Raw genomic sequence first — 20799 nt, 5'->3', positions numbered from 1 at the left:
CACTACACCGTCTTCAGCAAGTTAAATGATGAAAGCTTTCAGGTGGGAGAACCACAGGGCAGCCCTCCCATGGCGTACCATGGCAGTCTTAGTGGTGGAGAGGGAGGAGTGCTGGTTCTACTTCCAATGCCACCACTTACTAGCTGGGTGATCCGGGGCAGCTACTGAACTCCTCTGGGCCAGATTTCCTCAGTAATTTGTCAGTAATATCTGCCTTTAAAGACTGTTGAGAAGACGGAATAAATGTATGTGGAAAACCTAGCACAGTGCTTGTAGCAGGCACAGACTAAACCCCAATTTCCATTTCTGTCTTCCTTCACTTTTGTTCCTTCCACTATCCTTCTTGCCTTTGTGTGTCCCTCTTATCAAACTTTCAACCAGGCTTTCTCAATAGCAGCACAACTGACATTTCAGGCCAGGCGGTCCTTTGTTTGGGGGCGGGGGAGGGGGACGTCCTGGGCACTGTAAGATGTTGAGCAGCATCCCTGGCCTCTACCCACCAGATGCCAGGAGTACCAGTTGTGACAACCAAAAATGCTTCTAGACATTGCCAGATGTTCCCAGGGGACAAAACTGCCCCCCAACTGAGAACCACTGCTTTAGCCTGAGAGTCTCTACAGGCAAGAGCACGGAATGCTGGGTGCTCATAAACTCTGACTAAAATTAAGTAATGCTATTTGATACTCTTGAATATTTTCAGCAAACATCCAGCTTCCTGCCCACAACTTTAAATTCTGTGTGTACAATATTGTTTGGGTGTCAAATATACCAGCCGGGACCGGGCAGTCAAAATTAACTACATATTTAATATTTTACACCTTACACATAGAAGGTAGTATATCAAGACAAAGTTTTTTCATTTAAAGGCTTTGAAGACAGGTGGTTCTCAAGCAGAATAAAGAATACGGTAGTGCCTTCATGTAAGATCACATCAATTCAATTATTTAGCTTTTAGGTCTGACAGCAAGTAACAGAAGAGTTACCAACCCAGGTATTTATGGAAAGAAGTTCAAAGACCCATATGATCATACAGTCCATCAATTCACAAAATCTCCAACTGAAAAAATTCCAATCTCAAATATTCTTTTGTAAACAAACAGACAGACAAAAAAAAAAAAAAACTATTCCTCTTCCCCATTCTCTGGGAACATAGCAAAGAACTGTTTTCAACTCTGAATTTCACAATGGATATGTAAATTACAGCTATTAGAGCTTGACACTTTGGAGACACCCTCAAAAATGTTAAGGGTATATGCTTATTTTGCAGCAGGGTATAGATGAAACATCTTACCATGTCCTTCCTATCATCAGCATGATCTCTTTGGTACCTTTCTTTATTAATGGATTAGTTTATCTAATATTAACCACGCAGTATCTGGATTTTGTTGTTCTTTCTACTATATGTTCCATCTTTCCTTCATAGCTAAATTCTTCTAATATACCTATTTTCATTTCTTCATGAAATATCTCTTTGATTTCCCCAAACTGGGATCCAGCCCTCCCTTCCCCTGAATCTGCCAGATGGAGGTCGAGTCCAGCTGGTTGCGCTGCGCCTGGGCCTACAAGGAGCCCTGTCTGCCACTGCTGTTTGAAAGCCGAAACAGCTTTCTTTCTGAGACAAATCCAATGGACTCCTCTTTAGGTTCCTCTCTTTGGACTTTTCTGCTCCCTCTGACAACAATGATCACTCTTTTCCTCTCGGCACCTCTCAACTTTAAAGGATACGCTGGCCAATACCATGCCAGAATCTTAAAAACAAACAAACCCACATCAGTTCTTTTGCACATCATTCATCCATTCTGGCTTCCAGCAGTGCACAAAGGAAGGCTGCGTCCTGACAGACCTTTTCACTCTTTGTGAGATTCCATCCTTTTAAAAGCCTTTCAAGACACATTCCCCTCATTAAAACTTCCAATTGGGTTTCTGTTTCTGGTAACCAAATCTCCCTGTAGTTAATCATGTAAATACCTAACTTGCATTTACTGGACAGTATACATATCATCTCTTTAGAACCCAACTTCTCAGGAAAAGGGCTGAATTTTCTCTTTTTCCAGAATCCTTTGACAGTCTGAAGTACAGTATTTGGCCTTCAGTAAGCTCCCAGTTCAAGACTATAATCAGGCTGCCTTTCAAGGCTTAAGATTAATGAAAAGGAGAACCACCATCCAGCATTTGTCTCTGTTTCAGCTGTTCGATGGCTTTTCCACCTTAGCTTCCACCTCTCTGGGAGACTAGGGGCCGGGGCAGAAAAAGACGCCATCAGAGCACAGCATTTTCAGATGAGAAACTGGAAAGGGAGGCCCTGGGAAGGATAGCTACATGTCCTTCTCTCATGGTCCAGGGATTTTTTTTAACAAAGGAGGCGGCGGCTGAGAGAATACAGAAAGCAAAACTAACACGCTAACCTTTACCAAAAACTTGTCTGAATCCCGGGCCAGGTTTCTTCCTGCCCCTGCTAACTAAGCAGGGCTTTCTTTCCGTCCTTCCCCGCCCCCACCAGTAAGAACACTCGCGAGCGGTGGGAGGTCAAGATAATAGCATCAAGGTCTGGAAAGGGCTTTCAAGCACCCCCGGAGCGCCAGCATCTCCCGGGTTTCAGAACCGCGCGAAGGAAAGGGAGGGAGGGGAGTACACGGGGGCTGGAGAAAGCAAACTCCACTGATCTTTTCCTCAACCTTGGGAGATAACCGGGACCCAGGACTAACCTTCCCTGAACCCGCGAGCTGGAAGCCGAGCCCAGCTGGTCGCGATCGGGCCAGCCAGGAGCCCTCGGAGCAGCCGTCCACAGGGATACACCAGCACATTGAGGGCCGCCATCTTGAAATCCAACGGTGACCTCTTGTGCACTTCCGCTTCCGGAACGGCGCGCGCGCAGCCGCAGTGGTGAGCAGGAAGTGTGCGGCTGTGAGCTTCTCGCTCGGATACTCTCGCACTTCTTTTTCCCTAGTCTGTCCCACGGAGGGGTAAGCCTAGAGTTTTCTGTGTTAAGCCTGTGCTTCGTTCTGAGGGTCTAGGGCAGGTGTTCTGGCTCCCGTCTGCCGGTCCTCGAAGTGTCAGGTCGCTTTCGTACCCTCACAGGCTTTCTTTGTAAAATCACATACACCACCCCTATTTACTTAAAAGCTTTTTCTTCAAGTCAGATGTGGATTTTCTGCCTCTTATGGCTAAGACTAGACCTGTACAGTAGAGTTTGAGATCGTTAGGACTCTAGTTCTGGAACGTCAGGTATCAGGCAGACCTGGGATAGAATTAATTCCTAACTTCTCCACCAATCTGTGTCCTCCCCACCCCCCCAAACACACTTGTCTTTCATTCTCCTATACCTAACACTTACCTTTGGCCCCAGGGCCTTTGCATAGCTATTTCCTCTACGTGCTCTTTGGCCACCTGCTAAACTCCTTATTTCTCAGAGCTCAGCTCAAAATTTACTTCCACATTAGAGTCTTCCTAAACCTCCCTATTACTGGCTCTCAGCACCAGATAACTCTCCATTTTAGTACTTGGCATAATGGGGTTTTACCTCTATTTGTATAATACGTGTCTCTTCACCAGACTGTAAACTCCATGAAGGCAGAAATACTGTTTTTTTGTTGACTTATATCTTCAGCAGTTAATGCAGTGCTGAAACACAATAAGTGCAATGAATGAGTAGAATCTATCTCATAGGGTTGTGAAGATTAGATGAGATAAGACCTAAGTGCTCAATAAACAAAAGCTAATTAATAAGGCAATTACTGAGATGGCCCTCGTGCTAGGTACTTTTCATAAGTTTGATGTACTTTCATAATGAGAAGCTTGTAGTGCTATAAAGAAAACACAACTGCCCAGTTTTCCCTCTTTTGGATTTGCAGGATATATAGGATGCTCCCCTAGAGCTACATAAGAAATATACACAGCTCAATTCTTCCACTTGGTGAATAGGATATTCTTTTCCACCCTCCAAAATAAACCTGAAAGGGGATTTTCTAGTTATCCTACCCTGACTCATAGATGGAAAAATCAGGCTCATTAAATGGCAGAGTATTAAATGTTTCCTGATAAAGGGGAGGGAAGGAGCCCATCTTCCAGTTGGGACTGTCACCCTGGTGGACTAAGGAGATGCAGAACAGCTGCTCTATGGGGAGCTTGAGTGATATCGCCATAGACAAGGAAAACAGTAGAAATATGGCATCGGGTTACCATAAAACATCACATTCAGTAAAGGCAGATCCTGGAGAGAAAGATCGGTATGGGTGAATGAGACAGACACATGAATTAGGAGTCGTGGAGAGGGTTTTGGTGGGGTATTTTTCAAGATGTCCTGGCCAGGATCAGGAAAGCCTTGGCTTTTCCTATAGCTTCCACTTTCCTTCTGTATGATGACCTTGAGCCCTTCTTGCTTATACCATATCCCCTGTTTCTTTACAAGTCCCCAGCTTCTGATGATCCAGTAGCAACCAGGGCAGTAAGAGAGCCTCCACCCAGAGCTTATTTTGGACACAATGAGCTAAAGTATTTGAGTGCCAACCCTCTCTTCATTATCTTATCCTGACTTATTATAATCAAATTTTCTTTTAAGAAACAACTTATATTTTATACAATGACAAGTAATGTGATTACTGTAGAAAAAATAAAACAGTAAAGTAAAAAGTAAATATATATCATCCATAATCCAGAGTTAAACATTATTTACATTTAGCAAAATGAAATAATACTGAAATAATACTTTGCAATATCTTATTTTTCTGAACCTATTTATTATTAGTCCCTACATGAAAAAAAATTCTTTGAGACCAGATTTTGCTCAGGAGACTAGCTTTAAAAAAATTTTTTTTAGGGGCACCTGGGTGGCTCAGTTGATTAAGCAGCTGCCTTCAGCTCAGGTCATGATCCCAGGGTCCTGGGATCGAGCCCCGCGTCGGGCTCCCTGCTCAGCAGAGAGCCCGCTTCTCCCTCTCCCTCTGCCTGCCGCTCAGCCTACCTGTGCTCTCTCTCTATCTCTCTGTCAAATAAAAACCTTAAAAAAAATAAAAAAAAATTTTTAAACAAAGAATAACCTGTATAAGAAAGTACACAAATTATCAGTGTGCAGCTTGATGAATTTTCACAAAGGGAATACACTATCCACACCACCAAGTAGAACATTAATAACAATTCAGAAGACCCTGTGGTGTCCCCTTCCAGACATTATCCCCTCTTCAAGGGTAATCATTATCCTAATTTTTGGCATCATAATTTACTTTTTCCTGCATTTGAACTTTGTATAAATAGAATCTACATAGCATGTGCTCTTTTGTGTCTGCTTTCATCTACTCATCAACAACATGAGTGGGATTCACCCATATTGTTATGTGTAGTTGTTATTTATGCATTCTCATTGCTATATAATGTTCCACTGCGGTTATACTACAATTTATCCTTTCTCTTGTTAATAGGATTTGGATACTTTCCAGTTGGGACTACTATAAATTGTGCTGCGATGAACACTCTTCTGTATGATTTTTGGTGAACACAAGAACAGACATCCCTCAGGAATATATCTAGCAGTGGAACTGTTGGATCATAGGGTATATATGTACTTAGATACTAGATAGTAGATACTGCCAAACAGTTTATTTGGTACCAGTTGTGTATAAGAGTTCTTGTTGCTCCACATCTTTATCAATATTTGATATTTTTTTGTGCTTTTCATCTTGGCCATTCTGGTGAGTATGTCATAGGACTTCATTGTGTATTTAATTTACATTTCTCTGATGCCTAATGAAGATGAATCATTTTTCATATGTTTATGTCCTTTAGATACTTTCTTTTGTAAAATGTCTGTTCAAGTCTTTGGCCCATTTTATATTGGGTTGCCTTTATTTTTTTTTCAATGAAGTGATTTTTTTTCAAGATTTTATTTATTTTTTTGTAATAGAGAGAGGGGGGAGAGGGAGAGGGTATAAAGCAGGAGGAACAGCAGGAGGAGGGAGGAGCAGACTCCCTGCTGAGCAAGAAGCCCAATGCAGAACTTGATCCCACAACCCTGAGATCATGACCTGAGCCGAAGGCAGATGCTTAACCGACTGAGCCACCCAGGCATCCCTGCCTGTATTTTTCTTATTGATTGTAGAAGTTCTTTATATATTCTGGATACTTGTCCTTTGTTGGATATAAGTACAGCAAATGTCATCTTCCTTGCTGAGTTGCCTTCTGTAATATATTGTTTTGATGAGCAGTATTTTAAATTTTTTAAAAGATTTTATTTATTTATTTGAGAGAGAGAGTGAGTGAGAGAGCATGAGCAGTGGGGAGGGGCAGAGGGAGAAGCAGACTCCCTGCTCAGCAGGGAGCCCAATGTGGGGCTTGATCCCAGGACCCTGGGATCATGACCTGAGCCGAAGGCAGACACTTAACCAGCTGAGCCACCCAGGCACCCCTTAAATTGTTTAATATAGTGTAATTTATCAGTTTTTTCTTTTGTGGTTGGCATTTTTGGTATTTTAAGTAGGCTCCATGCCTAACTTGGGGCTCGAACTCATGATGCAGAGATCAAGAGTCACACACTAACAACTGAGCCAGCAGGTGCCCCTTTGGTTTCTTATTTAAATTTTTTCCTTTTCAAAATCATGAAGATGTTCTATGTTTTTTTTCCAAAAACTGTATTGTTTTACCTTTTAATTAGATCAAAACTCACCTAGAATTGTTTTATTATATGATATGAGATTGGGATTAAGATTCATTTTTTTTTTTTTTTTTTTAGGAATATTTAACTGACCTGGCACCATTTATTAAAAACATCACATATTCCCTCATTGCATTTTATCTGGTTTAGATCTGTTTCTGGAGTTTCTATTTGGTCTCTTTTTCTGTCCCTTAGCATTATTTTAAATGGCTGTATACTATTTCATTGTCTGGAAGTGTCATATCCCCAATTGCTAGGAATTTAAGTTGCTTTTACTTTGAACATATTTTCTAAGACCTATCTCCCTATTCCAAAAATAGCATTTTGTATTTCATCAGTGAGTCTTACATACCCCGTTCCCAGTTGGGTGTGTTGTGGACTTTTTAAAAAAGATTTTATTTATTTATTTATTTGAGAGAGAGAGAGAGAGAGAGAGCTCAAGGAGGGGTGGAGGAGGAGGGAGAGGGAGTGAGAGAGAGAATCTCAAGCAGACTCTGTACTGAGCATGGAGCCAGACTCAAGGCTTGATCCCATGACCCTGAGATCATGACCTGAGCCAAAACTAGGGGTTGGATGCTTAACTGACTGAGCCACCCAGGCGCCCATGGATTTTTTTTTAAATTTTAATTTTAATTTTTAATTTTTTAAAAATTTTATTTATTTATTTGACAGAGAGAGACACAGCGAGAGAGGGAACACAAGCAGGGGGAGTAAGAGAGGGAGAAGCAGACTCCCCACTGAGCAGGGAGCCCGATGCGGGGCTCGATCCCAGGACCCTGGGATCATGACCTGAGCCGAAGGCAGACGCTTAAAGACTGAGCCACCCAGGCGTCCCTGGATTTTTTTTTTTTTTTAAAGTAAAACCGTGCTGTGGAATAAGAGGGAGTGAGGGCCCTTCTCTGGGGGCTGCAGAATGATAGCTGCTATGCAAAGGAAGGGTCTTTTCAAGAGCCAGGGTCTCTGGGGCTGTTGGCAGAGTCACTCTGGTGCCTGGGGCGAGCTGTGTGCATCTACATTAGCAGTTCTGGACCCTGAAGAGCAGCAGTGACCCTGGGATACATGGAGATGAGAGAAGGGAGGCTGCTGAACCAGCCACTCCTTAGCTTGACAAAATTTCCTATCCATCCCTTCTTCTGAGGAGCCCAGCCCCCTTGCTTCCACCCCATTTGCCAGGGAAGTCTTCCTTCTTTTGTCCATTACTTGTCCTGGATCCTATATCTTAAGTCTGGAGATAGCTCACATCCCCAATAAACTGTCCTAATGAAGATGTTTGGGGAAACATTCACAAGGGATGAGACCAGAAATGCTCATTTTGCCAAGAGAAACTTACACTAGCAGCAGAAACAGTCTGGTCTAGAGACTTGCTCCCAGCCACCAGGCCAGCCAGCTGGGGCCAGAGCAAAGACAAGAAACTGGGAAGCCATGGGTGGGTCAGCCTGTCTATGGCTTTGGGGCTGAGGAAGTTCTGGTCCCAGCTGTGGATGAAGATGCTCTTCCAGCCTTCTTCCCACCTCGCCCAGGAAGAATGGGTCAGAGCCAAGAGCCACACAGATGTTCCCTGTGAATGACAGAGACAGTGAAAAGGCGCGGGAAGGTGGAGGGAGCTGATCTGCTAGAGACCAGGGTGGGAGGGGGCTGCAAGAGAAGCCAGGGGAAAAGGCTGACAGAGTGAATGACTGTCATGTTTGCTTTCTCCTAATTAATGTGGTTTCCTTACAAACCCCTGCTGATTCCCAGCTGGTTGACTCAACCATAACAACACGTGGCCTGCCCTGCCCAGGCCAGGAGCCCAGGCTGTGAACCTCCCAAGAAGGGTCTGGTTTCATCTGCAGCAGTTGCCCCTCCTCCCCAACTGGCTTTGTGCAGTTGAGGGAAGGGACAACACCTCAACGGAGAGCATGAGAGGTTGCGGGGGACAGCCAGGGACTGCCTGCTTTGGGCTCGCCTGGCTGCTCACCTGTGTTTCCTGTGACCTTTAAAAAAGGGCAGTTTCTTGCTGGTCTGGCAGGGCTGCTGCCTCCAAACAGGTATGAATGGGGGTGGGTGAGGAGACCTTGGGCAAAGAACCCCTTGCTTGGTGGTGGCCTCTCTACAGGCATGCCCTGTTTGACTCAATGGGCCTAGAAACAACTAGGCTATGTCTAGAGTCCTGGGCAATTCAGGGCTTTCCATCGGTTTTTCAGAGTTGCTCCTCTTCCTCGCTGGGACTTTGATTCTGTCCAAGTTATTCATCTTATCCCCTCATTTGTTCATGGATTCATTGGGCCAGCAAGTATCCACTGAACAGCTACTGTGTGCCTTTTGCAAACAAATGATTACATGCACCAGGGGAGACTCTCAAGGGGTAGAAGCTCTTGTCTGACAAAAAAACATTATGTGAACTGGACGATTGCCCTGGGATCTATTTGCTTCCTCCCCCCCTTTTTAAAAAGCATTTTTTATTAGTAAAATAAAATATGTTCAGAAAAATCATATAACTTCAACGTACCATACAAGGGATTAATTAAAAGGCAAAATGGATTCGTTTCTATGCTGGATCACTAGGGCATGCTGCTGCCAGAACAACAGCTGGAGGGAGGGGGGATATATGAAAGAGAAGTGAAATTGGTGAGAGGTGGCTTTAGGGGCCTTCAAAACCTTTCAGGAAAGTGAGGCCAGAGGAAGGGAGGCCCCAGACAAAACTGCTGAAGGCAGAAGAACCATGAGAGACGATGGACTCTGAAAAACAAACTGAGGGTTCTAGAGGGGAGGGGGGTGGGAGGATGGGTTAGCCTGGTGATGGGTATTGAGGAGGGCACGTTCTGCATGGAGCACTGGGTGTTATGCACAAACAATGAATCATGGAACACTATATCTAAAACTAATAATGTAATGTATGGGGATTAACATAACAATTAAAAAAAAAAAAACCCAAAACTGCTGAAGGAGAGAGAGGCTGCCATGCCCTTTGTGTGTATTCCCCAGGCACAGGCCAGAATCCTCTCCAAGTGAGTGCACCCTGGTAGGGACCCCCAGAGCTCACCTGGCATTAGCCTCACTCTAGCTTCAGCCAATGGTTGGGGTCAGTGCCACCCGCTCAACTCCGTGTCCTCGCAAATTAAGTCATTCTGGCTGTGGCTAGACCTTTGTGCAGAGGGCTGGGTGCCCCTTTGGAAAGGGTCTTCACATCCCTGTCAGGTTAAGGAACTCGTCAGATTGCTTTCTCTGGGTGCCTGAATCCAATTCTTACATAAGGGGGGAGATTTTTACCTCTTAGAGCACTTTGGAACTATTGGCGTATTTTTGTGAATAGGGACAAAATGGTACCCTAGGCAGATGTTGTCCCCTGCTTGCACATGAGGGACACATACAAAAGCAAAATGGAAGAGCTGCAGCCTGAAAATGAGGCTCTGCTCTACCCACTGGCCGCCTTAAGTCAGTAATGCTCTCTGGGCCTAAGTTTCCCCCTCAGTAAGGAGTCCCATCTGGTTCTAAAATTCTGACTCCATAAAGACACAGAGTGAGAGTGTCTGGTCTTTAGCTTCCTCCTCCCCTTTCTGCTCCCATTCAGAGATCTCACTCATTTTGACCCTTCGGCTCTCACCTTGACGCTGGTAAGTCCGAAATCCATAGCCCTGCTCCAGCCTGTCTCCAACTCTCTATAGAGATTTCTATTTGGTTCTTCTGAAGGAGCATAAATGTGCACCGTGTCTAAGTGAGGCCACCGCCGCCTTCCTGATAACTATCAGCACTTCTGTCAGTCTCCCTGTGGCTCACAGAGTCACCATCTACTGTCCCCATCCAATCGCCAAAGTTTTCATACATTTTGCACATTTCAAAGTTACCTCCTGATTTCCCCTCTTCCTCACCATCTCCATTTCTGTCATTTTTCCAGTACCTCCGTTTGCCTTGCCCCTTGCCCTGTGCCTCCCTTTCCAGTCTACTTGACTGTCCCCGTCTAATTTTCCCAAACACGCCTGGGCTCTTCCCGGCTTGATGGCATCTTGTCGCTTGCAACTGGCTTCTGAATCTGCATTTTTAAAGAAGTCCTGGAATACTAACATCTGAGAATTGCTGACCAAGGGAAGTAAAGTCCCAGCTTCACACACAGGGCCTTCCTCGAGGTGGCCCCCCCTCTCCCTCTTCCCTCTCTTCTCCCACAGGGACTCTCAAAGCCTCCCCTGTGCCCATTCCCCCCCCAGCCCCCTTACTGTCACTATGTTCCTCTTCAGGGGTGCCTTCCCTTCTTTCAAGGCCCGGCCCACTTCTCCCCTCCTTCCTCCCCAGATTTCTTGTATCTGAGCTTTCTGGGTATTCTCTCTTGCCTACCTGCCCCTCCAGTGCTAGGCTGCTCCTACCTCTGGTGACTTGATTCCACGCTATTCCACACGAGCCAGGACTCTCTGGGCTGTAAGTGAGTCATCAAACTTACAGGAGGACATTTGCTACCTTTTTTTTTTTTTTTAACATTTTATTTATTTATTTGATACAGAGAGAGAAAGAGGGAGAGAGCAAGCACAAGCAGGGGGAGTGGCAGAGGGAAGGGGAGAAGCAGGCTCCCCACTGAGCAGGGAGCCCGATGTGGGGCTCGATCCCAGGACCCCGGGATCATGACCTGAGCCGAAGGCAGACGCTTAACTGCTTAATCAATTGAGCCACCCAAGCACCCCCATTTGCTACTTCTTATAACCAACCCAGGAGAGGCAGGGTTCAGTGGGGCCTCGGGGCAACTGGAGCCAGAAACTCAGAAACACGGGGCCCATCCTCCCCTTCTCTCATGTCTCTATTTCTCTCTGCATTGTGCCGTTATTCACTCCTCTCTGTAAGGCTGCTGGTGGTTCCTAGGCTTGAGACAGGGTGGAGATCCTAAGATTGGCAGGCCCCAGGGGAATGCTATGGAGAAGCTGCAGAAAAGGCAAAAGAGGATATGTTTCCCCAAAGAAGGGGGAGTACTGTTCCAAGATAAAGGGAAAATGCTGGACAGAAAAATTAGTCAATGGTCACCCATTTGTCACAGTAACTGTGTTAGTTAGGATTCGGGTCAGCTATGCATGAGGAAAACCCCCAAGAGCAGTGACTTAAATAAGATGCAAAGGACTCTGGAGAGAGAGACCCAGGCTTTGTCTAGCTTGTTGCTCTGCCATCTTATAGTTCTAGAAGACTGCTTGAGCGCCAGCCACTCTGCCCATACAGTCTAGGGAGCAGAAAGGAGAAATGAATGAAGAACGGCCCGACTTGCTATCCTTTAAAGATGCCTCCTGGAAGTTGCACACACTTCAGCTTATATCCCTTGTATTGCCAGAACTTAGTTCTATAGCTATACTCAGCGGTGAGAGCTTCTGAGAGATGCCTTAATTCTGGGCAGCCACACGCACAGCTCAGAATCAGAGGTGCTCTTACACGCTGAGGAAGAAGGGTGGGATGGATCTTAGGCGACTAGCCCGTGCCGTGACCATAATCCCTGAGGTGCTTCAAGGGGGCATTTCCAGCCCATGGGGAACACACTGCTAGGTAAGGTGACCGGCTCCATTTCTGGACAGCCCACATCCACCCATCTGTGACTTATACCTGCCGGGTCTCCCTATGCCCTCTAACTCTTTTCTACACTATAGTATTTACATTTTTAGAAGACAACACTGGCATCCAAGTCAGTTTTGGTCCTATCACCCTTAAATTCTGTTTTTCTCTCATAAGTTCCAGACCCTGGTGTGCAGCTGAGGCTGGTCAGTATCTTCCTTAAAAATGTGGATCCTTCAGTGGGGCTCAGTGCCCCAGATGTTCTGTGACCTGTAGAGGATATAATTGGGCTTTTGGTATCCCCATCTCAACACCCTACATCTGTTAATGTGCCCAAGATTGAGGGAGAATGTGGTATCTCATGTCTGGTGGGCTAATTGCCGACTAACTTCACACTTACCCTCACGTGGTCATCATGCTGCCAAAATGCTCGCATTCCACACTCTGCTCCCCCGGCCGGCTGAGCCCACAGCAGGTCTTTACAAGTGTCTAGAGCCTTCACTTAATACCTTGACTGTCAGCTGGTGGATTTGCTTTTCCTTCTGACTTCTGCCAGGGTCAGGAGCCATCTTTCATGTTCCCATGGAGCTGTTTATTTTTTGTCTTTCTTTGGGTAAGGTTATTTTCCTAAGTAAGGTGCAAGGTCTCTCAGAACAATGGAAAGCACCCTGACTTCAGAGTATGTTGCAGATTGGGCTTCTTAGAAGTGGACTCTGAGGCGGAGGCTAGCACGCAATGGGTTTTTTAGGGAGTGCTCTTAGGACCCATGTTTGCTAAAGGGAGGGAAGGAAGGAGGATCGGACAGAGGGAGGGGGCAAGCTGCAATGAGGTCTCAGTGAAATGTCCCAGCCTCCTACAGGGAGCTCTGAAGCTGGGATGACCCTTCAGGATTGTCTCACGTAGGGACAAGAGGGCCAGGTCTTTTTTTTTTTTTTTTTTTAAGATTGTATTTATTTTATTAGAGAGAGAGGATGAGAGGGAGAGGGGGAGCAGACTCCCCGCTGAGCATAGAGCCCGGTGTGGGGTCCCAATCCCAGGACCCTGAGATCATGACCCAAGCCAAAGTCAGACACTCAACTGATTGAGCCACCCAGGCGCCCCAAGACGGCCAGGTCTTTGTATTCGAATGATGATGAGCCATTGGATGTAGGTCCCTTTCCGCTAGACATTCTCCACAGGAGTTGGCAGCTCAGGGCTTTCGGCCTGCTGCCCTCTAAGCAGCTGGAAAAATAGGTCCTTTATCTTGAAATGGGGTCTGAACAGGGCCTCATGGCATCTACCCCGGAATGGAAGAGCTGGGGGCTCTAGAACTGCGGCTGACCAACTGGGTCAGCCCGGACCAGTCCTTTCACCTTGCTGAGGCTCAGTTTCTCCTCTCATAAAAAAATGATGTCTGGGGTGCTAGCAGGTGGCATGGCTGAGGGTGGGCCAGGTTCCAGCTGTGGCCGGAACTCTGCCTAAAAGGCCTGCTCTGAATCCAGAGGTGATTCCCATGCCCTCCCCTAATCTCTGGCTTGCTCTGGTTTACTGTGGGCATTATCCAAGGGCCAGGAGGTCACTAGGGTCCCAGGCCAGGGATGGGCATCGAGATGAGAGGGGGGCTGCCTGAGGGACCAGCTGGCAGGGGCCCCTGGGGAGCTCTACTATTTGGAATGGTTTTCCTCAGAGTCCTGGAAAGGCCTGGCAGGGGACAAAAGTCACAGAGTGGTTGTCCGGGACTGAATTTTTGTATTCCACCTTCTCCCTCCCAATTTATATGTTGGAGTGCTAACCCCCAGTATGATGGTATTAGGAGGTAGGGGCCTTTGGGAGGTGATTAGGTTTAGATGAGTCAGGAATGTGGAGCCCCAGTGTTCACGTTAGTGCCCTTATAAGAAGAGGAAGAGACACCAGAGCTTCCTCCCTCTGTCTTGGGAAGACCTGGTGAGAATGAAGCCATCTGCAAGTCAGGAAGCAGACCCTCACCAAGAGCCAAATCTTTTGGCACCTTGGGCTTCCCAGCCCCCAGAACTGTGAGAAAGGAATGTCTGTGTGTGAACCCACTCGGCAGCAGGCTGAGCTGACGAAGACCCTGGTGGTGGCAGGGGAGGAAGGAAGCGGCTGGAGAACCCCTGACGGTCACCGCTGAGGATTAGAGTCAGGAGACCTGAGTCTCCGTGATAGGTCTGCCCCTCACTGGCTGTGTGACCTGGGGCATGTCCCTGGACCACTGTCGACTCCAGTGACCTCCTCTGAAGAATGAGGTCAGGTAGGGTGCCTGGGTAGCTCAGTTGGTAAAGTGACTGCCTTCAGCTCAGGTCGTGATTCTGGAGTCCTGGGATCAAGTCCCACATCGGGCTCTCTGTTTGGTGGGGAACCTGCTTCCTTCTCTGACCCTCCCCCATCTCATGCTCTCCCTCTCTCTCCCTCTGTCTCTCTCTCAAATAAATAAATAAAATCTTTTTTTTTTTTTTTTAAAGAATGAGGTCAGGTAGAAAGTCTCTGAGCTCATCTCTAACTTTGTGGTTCCATCACTCGAGAGCTAATGTCCTTCCATTGCTCTTCTGTCGCCGGGGCTAGGATGGGCAGAGACTGGGAGCCAGCGGAGCAAGCTTCCTCCTCAAAGGCTGTCTTTGGGTGGAGGTGGGTAGGGGTGGGGTGGGAGGGTGGTGCGGGAGATGAGAAGACTCTGGGGCCCAGGGTCACAACCCTCCCTCAGTATTGTCCTTCCTGGCTTGTGGCAACTTCTGGGTGAGCTTTGGATCTGACAGTTTCAGGGTGAATTTATTAAAGTTAAGGGTATTAATAATAAAAGAATATAAACTAGATTTTATCTGTGACACGGATACTCATAACCACGTGGTATGTGCTCTGTGCACGGCTGGTGTGTGTGTGTGTGTGTGTGTGTGTGTGTGTGTGTGTGTGTGATGAAGAGAATGAGAATGAAAGAGGGAGATCTGTCATAACTTGATGTTTGGGGGACGCCTGGGTGTTTCAGTCGGGTTAAGCATCTGCCTTCGGCTCAGGTCATGATCCCAGGGTCCTGGGATGGAGCCCCGCATTGGGCTCCCTGCTCAGCGGGGAGCCTGCTTCTCCCTCTGCCTGCCACTCCCCCTGCTTGTGCTGGCTCGCTCTCTCTGACAAATAAATAAAATCTTCAAAAAATATGACTTGATGTTTGGAAAAAATGCCACTTTTCCCCTTTGCTCACAGTTTCCTTTTGACCCCTGAGAAGATTTTTGGTTGTATTTATCACCATACAGCTGCCAGCCTTGGAACGTGAGAACCCAGGGGAGGAAGTGGAGCCAAACTCTGCTCACTCCTCTGGGTGGCTGGAAGGCATCGAGCAGAGGGAGAGGGAGACTGCTTTCTTTCCTTTTCCCTTTCTAGCCCATCTGACCTTTCAGTGGGACCTGTGTCCTGCTCCCCTCCTCTCTTTTGCCCTGAGCAGAGGAGGGAGATAGATGGGATTCTCCCTGGGGTGGGGGTGGGGGAGCATGGAACTCATGCCTTCCAGGCCAGCTTGGTCCTGGGGTCTGGGGGCGGGGGAAGGACATGGGGCCATTCTATGACCCCTGGCTCCCCCTGCCCTTGCCCTTGAAGGCCTGTGTGTATCATCACCTCAGGCTCCTAGGCTCCTAGGGTCTCTGATGGTGGAGTCCCCCCTTGTCTCATCCCAGGCCTGGGAGGCAGGAAGTGGCAGCAGAGGGTGTTCCCCTCTCTGGAATGACCTCCCAGCTCTAGATAGGACAAATGACTTGCTTAAAGTGAGTAGTAGCCAGTTAGAGTCAGAGTCCTAGTCAATCCAGTGACCTGCCATCTAGAAATAGATTGTATTTGTTCTCTCTGGTTGGGAGGCGGGAGGGGCTGGAAAAATTCTGTTTGGCTGGTCAGGTAGTCCTGGGGTACGGGATATTCCCGTGGGCACCGGCTGAGTTCCCCTCGCCCTGAGTCTTCCCAGGAGCTGGGGGCATAGGGAGCAGAGCTCAGGAAGGAGGGAGGGAGCGGCCAGGATTGGGGGGGGTGGGGTGGGGAGGCAGAAAGGGAGGGAAAGGGCTTGGGGACAGAGGGAGCCGGAGAGTGAGCAAACAATGTCCTGGAAAACAACTTGTTTCCCCTTCCAGGAGCCCTGCCTGCCTGCCTTCCCCGCTAGAGACAGTAATTTAGAATAACGAGTCATAATTTGATTACATTCTCTTCCAGCCTCGCAGAGTAAACAAGGTTCTCCGTGGAGGGAAGGGGCAGCAGGGCCCAGGCTTCTGTCACACTCCCCTGAGCCTGGACAGGGGTTTCCCCTCCTGTCGCTGTCCCTCTTTTCCTGGGTGTGCTTGAAACACCGGTGGGCAACTTCAACCCCCATTTTTTACCGAGCCTTCCATTGTCCTTCTGGCTCCTACCCCTTCCTCTCCCTCCTCCTCTCTGCCCTCCCTGATCATGTCCCCACCCAGAAGCCTGCATGCCGTGTAAATATTTAAACCCATCTATTATTTCCTGTTTATTAGTGGTGTAAATCCTGGGCTCATTCATTGTGCATCTGTCTTGCTGTATCTATCTCAGAACGGGAGGCCCGAAGAGAGGGCCACGTGTCTGCTCTTCCCTGGGAGTAGCCTCCCTCAGGCCTGTACTCAGCTGTATGACCAAGTTTGACTTCGAATGTTTTTCCCCCATGTTTTGCTTTATTGTGGTAAAGTATGCATAACATAAAATGTCACATCTGAGTGTAAAGCTCGCCGTATCAAATACATTCTTAATACTGTGCAGCCATCACCACCATCCATCCCCAGAAATCTTTTCATCTTGTAAAACTCAAGCTCCCTCCCTATAAGTACTAATTCCCCATTCTGTTTTCCTCTCGGTCCCCGGTGAGTATGTTCTACTTTCTGTCTCTATGATGTCGATTACTCCAAGTACCTCATATGAGAGGAGTCACACAGTACAATTTGTCTTTTTGTGCCTGGCTTATTCCACTTAGCATAATGTCCGCAAGGTTCATCCATGTTGCGGTGTAAGTTAGGATTTCCTTCCTTTGGAAGGCCGAGTAATATTCCGTTGTGTGTAGACCACATTTTGCTCCTCCATTCATCCATCACGGACACTGGGGTTGCTCCCACGTTTTAACTGTTGTGACTAATGCTGCTATGAACACAGGTGTACAAATCGGCTTTTATTTTTTTATGATAAAAGGCTACCTTGTATTGCTTGCTTGCTATACACTCAGGAGTATGCAGACTTAATCACTTAATTATCACAAGTACTTGCCAGGTGGCAACTATTCTGTTTTTTTTGTTTTTTTTTTTTAAAGATTTATTTATTTATTTATTTATTTGAGAGAGAGAATGAGAGACAGAGAGCATGAGAGGGAGGAGGGTCAGAGGGAGAAGCAGACTCCCTGCCGAGCAGGGAGCCCGATGTGGGACTCGATCCCGGGACTCCAGGATCATGACCTGAGCCGAAGGCAGTCGCTTAACCAACTGAGCCACCCAGGCGCCCGCAACTATTCTGTTTTATGGATAAAGAAATTGAGGCTCTGAGAAGCCAGTTTGCTCAAGGCAGAGAAAGGGGGAGCGAGGACCAGCACCTGTCCATGCTTCTAGCCATGGTCTTTCACTGCACTGTGTTGATAATGGACTTGAAGAAGGAGTCTCAGGGTATATTACCAGTCCTGCAGCCCCACGAAGGACAGACTCTGTCCCCGACCCTCTTCCCAGTGAGAGGCTCCATCCTCCTGTCTGTTTGTGCCCCCCAGACAGGGCAGCCTGGACACAGGACCCTGTGGGGCCCTGGATGGACCTATGAAGCCCAGGCAGACCCCAGAATGAAACAGCGTCTGATAGCCTTCAGGCTGCCGGCATTTCTGTTGTTGCCTCCCCATCAAGGGTGAGGGCAGTGAGGTGGAGGGCACGGGTCAGTGCGTCATTAGAAGGGTGGGGAGCGGAGGGAGTGGGGAGTCCTGGGGCCCCACAGGGTGGGGTCAGGGCAGTCATCATCCATCCCCACCCCCAGCTCTCCCCTGTGACTATAGCATGTCTCTCCTTGATGTCCTTGCTCCAAGTCCCACCCATCATCTCCCCACCCCCACCCCCACCTCCCCCAGTCTTCCTGAGGGCCCTTGAAATCCAGGCTGGTATCCTGGTCTAGAGAATTTCCAGGCTGGGCTCTACCCTAAGGTATCCAGCCTAAGGGGCTGCTTGTAGGAGAGCACATTGGGGTGAGGGGGCTCTGGGCTCTGTCAGCCTGTCCTGGATTCCTTCCTCTGAGCCAGCCTTGAGCCAAGAACTCCAAGGTCCGTGTGGGAGTAGCAGTGGGTCAGCTCAGTTCCCACGGCAACATGCAGGGTGGGGGCTGGGGCCCGGCAGATGGAGGCCTGCCCTGGGCCCTGGAAGACAGGTTTGCTGCCTCGCTGTGTGACCTTGGGCCGTTCTCCTCCCTGGGTTATAAAGGGCTTGGTCCACATCACTGGTTCTCAAACTGCCCTTTAAAATCCTTTGGAGAGCTTTAAAAACTACTCTTGACTTGTTTTCAGCCTCAGAGATGCTGATTTATTTGGCGTAGTTTGTGGCCTGAGCATCAGGATTTTTAGATGATCCTCAAGTGATTCGAATTTATAGCCAAGTTGGAGAATGACCGTTTTAGATAAGTGCAACCTCGGGGAGGTAGTGCGGCCTAGTTGTTGACTACATGGCCCATTTGTGAACTGACTACTTACCCACTATTGTGTAATAAGTGTTTAGACAGTGCCTGGCACATGGTAGATATTCAGTAAGCGTTTATTGAATAACCAAAAAGAGCCAGACTCTGGGTTTGAATCTGCATGGGAGACAGCGCGGGAACTTTCTTTGCTCTACTTGCTTTGTTTTGCAACATGGGGACAGTGAATAGAACTTACTTCATAGGATTAATATGTATAAAGCCTCGAGACGGTGCCTAGCGTACGCTAAGCACTCCATAAAAGTTTGCTGCCATTTTAAATCTCTAACCTTATTTTCGGGCCCCGCCTCCCCCATGAAAGGCTCTCTCTTACTCTCCTCGGCGCCCCTGCTGGGGTTGCAGCTGATACTAGTGAGGCTAGCTGGATCCAGCATTGCACATCTTTGGGGCCTAGGGCAGTGTCTGGACCAGCCATGCAGGAGGTCATCACCCTTTCCCTTCCCTTAACGTGTAAAACATGTAGACAGAGTCTTGTTTGGTACAAAGGGCAGGAGGGGCTTGCAGACCATGACGTTGACCGACAAGGCCCAGAGTTCTCTCCTTCAGATCCTTCTTTGCCCTGCCAGCATGGTCTTTCTTTCTTTTTTTTTTTTTTTAAAGATTATTTATTTATTTATTCATGAGAGACAGAGGCAGAGGGAGAAGCAGGCTCCCCGCAGAGCAGGGAACCCGATGCAGGACTCGATCCCAGGACCCTGGGATCATGACCTGAGCCGAAGGCAGACGCTTAACTGACTGAGCCACCCAGGCGCCCCAGCATGGTCTTTCTAAGCCAGAAAGAAGACCACGTCACTCTCTTGCTTACTATGCCTCCGTGCTTCTCTGGCCCTTGCAGCGTGAGCCTGGGGCCCTGCAGGGGCCTGCGCGGTGCCCAGCCTTCTGTCTCCCTCCTCTCTCCATCCCTCATCTGTGGCTGTACCTCTTGGACTCCACATGCCAGTCAGCCCAGATGAGCCGCAGTCTCCCACAACAGGAAACATATTCTGCCCGGGGAGAGGTGGGCTCCGGCCGAGGCCTGGAAAGCTCATGCCCGCCCCTGCCCCCCTGCCCTCTTTCACTTTTCTTTTAAGTTTCCGCACAAACGTCGCCTCTTTTAAGAATCCTTTGCTGACTCCTGCATCAGCTGGGCTCACGGATTATTTAGTTATTGTGCTTCCTCATTCAGGTGCTGTTTTTCTCCACCAGAAGGGTAACTGCTACGTGGGCCTGCGTCTCTGGTGCCCGGCCTGGGGCTTGCGGCTTCGTGAGCTCAGTGGAAGTTTGTGAGATGAAGAACGGATAGATGGATGGATTTGCTGGCCCGTGGACTCACTGGTACGTTGTACCTGCACAGCTGAGGGTTGTTGCACCCTCAGGGGATGTGGGAGCGCCTATGCTTGGGCCAGGACTTCTGTGAGCACACACTTGGGAGCACGGGCAGTGGGGAAGGGGGCCAGGCCCCTTTGGGGTTGGCCCTTTGGGAGCTGGAAAGGCCCTGCCTTTTTCTGCCCTTTGCCTGCTTCCCGACAGCCTCACCGGGGGCCTCTGACGGCTAAGCAGGGATGTGGGGTCAGATCAATATTTGTCTTTCTTCAGGAGCTGCCCTGCTCCCTACCTTGAACCTCTGGCATTGGCAGCGGCTCCATGCTGGACCCAGTGAGGGACGCCACCCGTAGACTTCTGCTGTTAGGGCTCTCGGCGTAGGTGAGAGCCAGAAGACGGTGAAAATCTTGGAAGGCGATCTTGTCCAGCTTACTGCTTCCAGGCAGGCCTGGACTGAGAGCGGTCTGCCCTTTCCTTTGGAAGTCTCTGGAGGGGTGCCTGAGTGGCGCAGGCGATTAAGCGTCTGACTCGTGATTTCGTGATCTCAGGGTTGTGAGATGGAGCCCTGAGTTGGGCTCCACACTCGGCGGGGAGTCTGCTTGAGATTCTCTCTCTCCCTCCCTCTCTCTGCCCCTCCCCCCATGCTCCCTCTAAAATAAATAAATATAATC

At 48.3% G+C, this 20799-nt stretch overlaps 1 protein-coding gene and 1 long non-coding RNA gene across 6 annotated transcripts in view; one reads left to right on the top strand and one right to left on the bottom strand.

Annotated features, from left to right (window-relative positions):
* The window catches only part of MRPS18A (mitochondrial ribosomal protein S18A), a 21581-nt gene extending 18719 nt beyond the window's left edge, over positions 1-2862 (bottom strand). For both annotated transcript variants that reach the window (XM_036123974.2, XM_036123975.2), the window contains exon 1: positions 2706-2862. In XM_036123974.2, the coding sequence (XP_035979867.1) occupies positions 2706-2817 (112 nt within the window). In that variant the 5' untranslated portion in view covers positions 2818-2862. The remainder of the gene's footprint in view (positions 1-2705) is intronic.
* Positions 2844-20799, top strand: LOC118555730 (uncharacterized). 4 transcript variants are annotated; one of them, XR_004927131.2, is made up of 4 exons: positions 2844-2963; positions 5415-5684; positions 19992-20218; positions 20402-20799. It is a non-coding gene; the product is annotated as an uncharacterized LOC118555730 (long non-coding RNA). The 4 variants fall into 4 exon arrangements; XR_004927132.2 differs by having other exon boundaries at positions 2845-2963; positions 19992-20140; XR_013441256.1 differs by having other exon boundaries at positions 2846-2963; positions 19992-20799.

Source organism: Halichoerus grypus, chromosome 9 (genome assembly GCF_964656455.1).
Source record: "Halichoerus grypus chromosome 9, mHalGry1.hap1.1, whole genome shotgun sequence".
Classification (NCBI taxonomy): Eukaryota; Metazoa; Chordata; class Mammalia; order Carnivora; family Phocidae; genus Halichoerus; species Halichoerus grypus.
The sequence above is the reverse complement of the archived record's forward strand: the minus strand, read 5'-3'. Positions and strand labels throughout refer to the sequence as shown.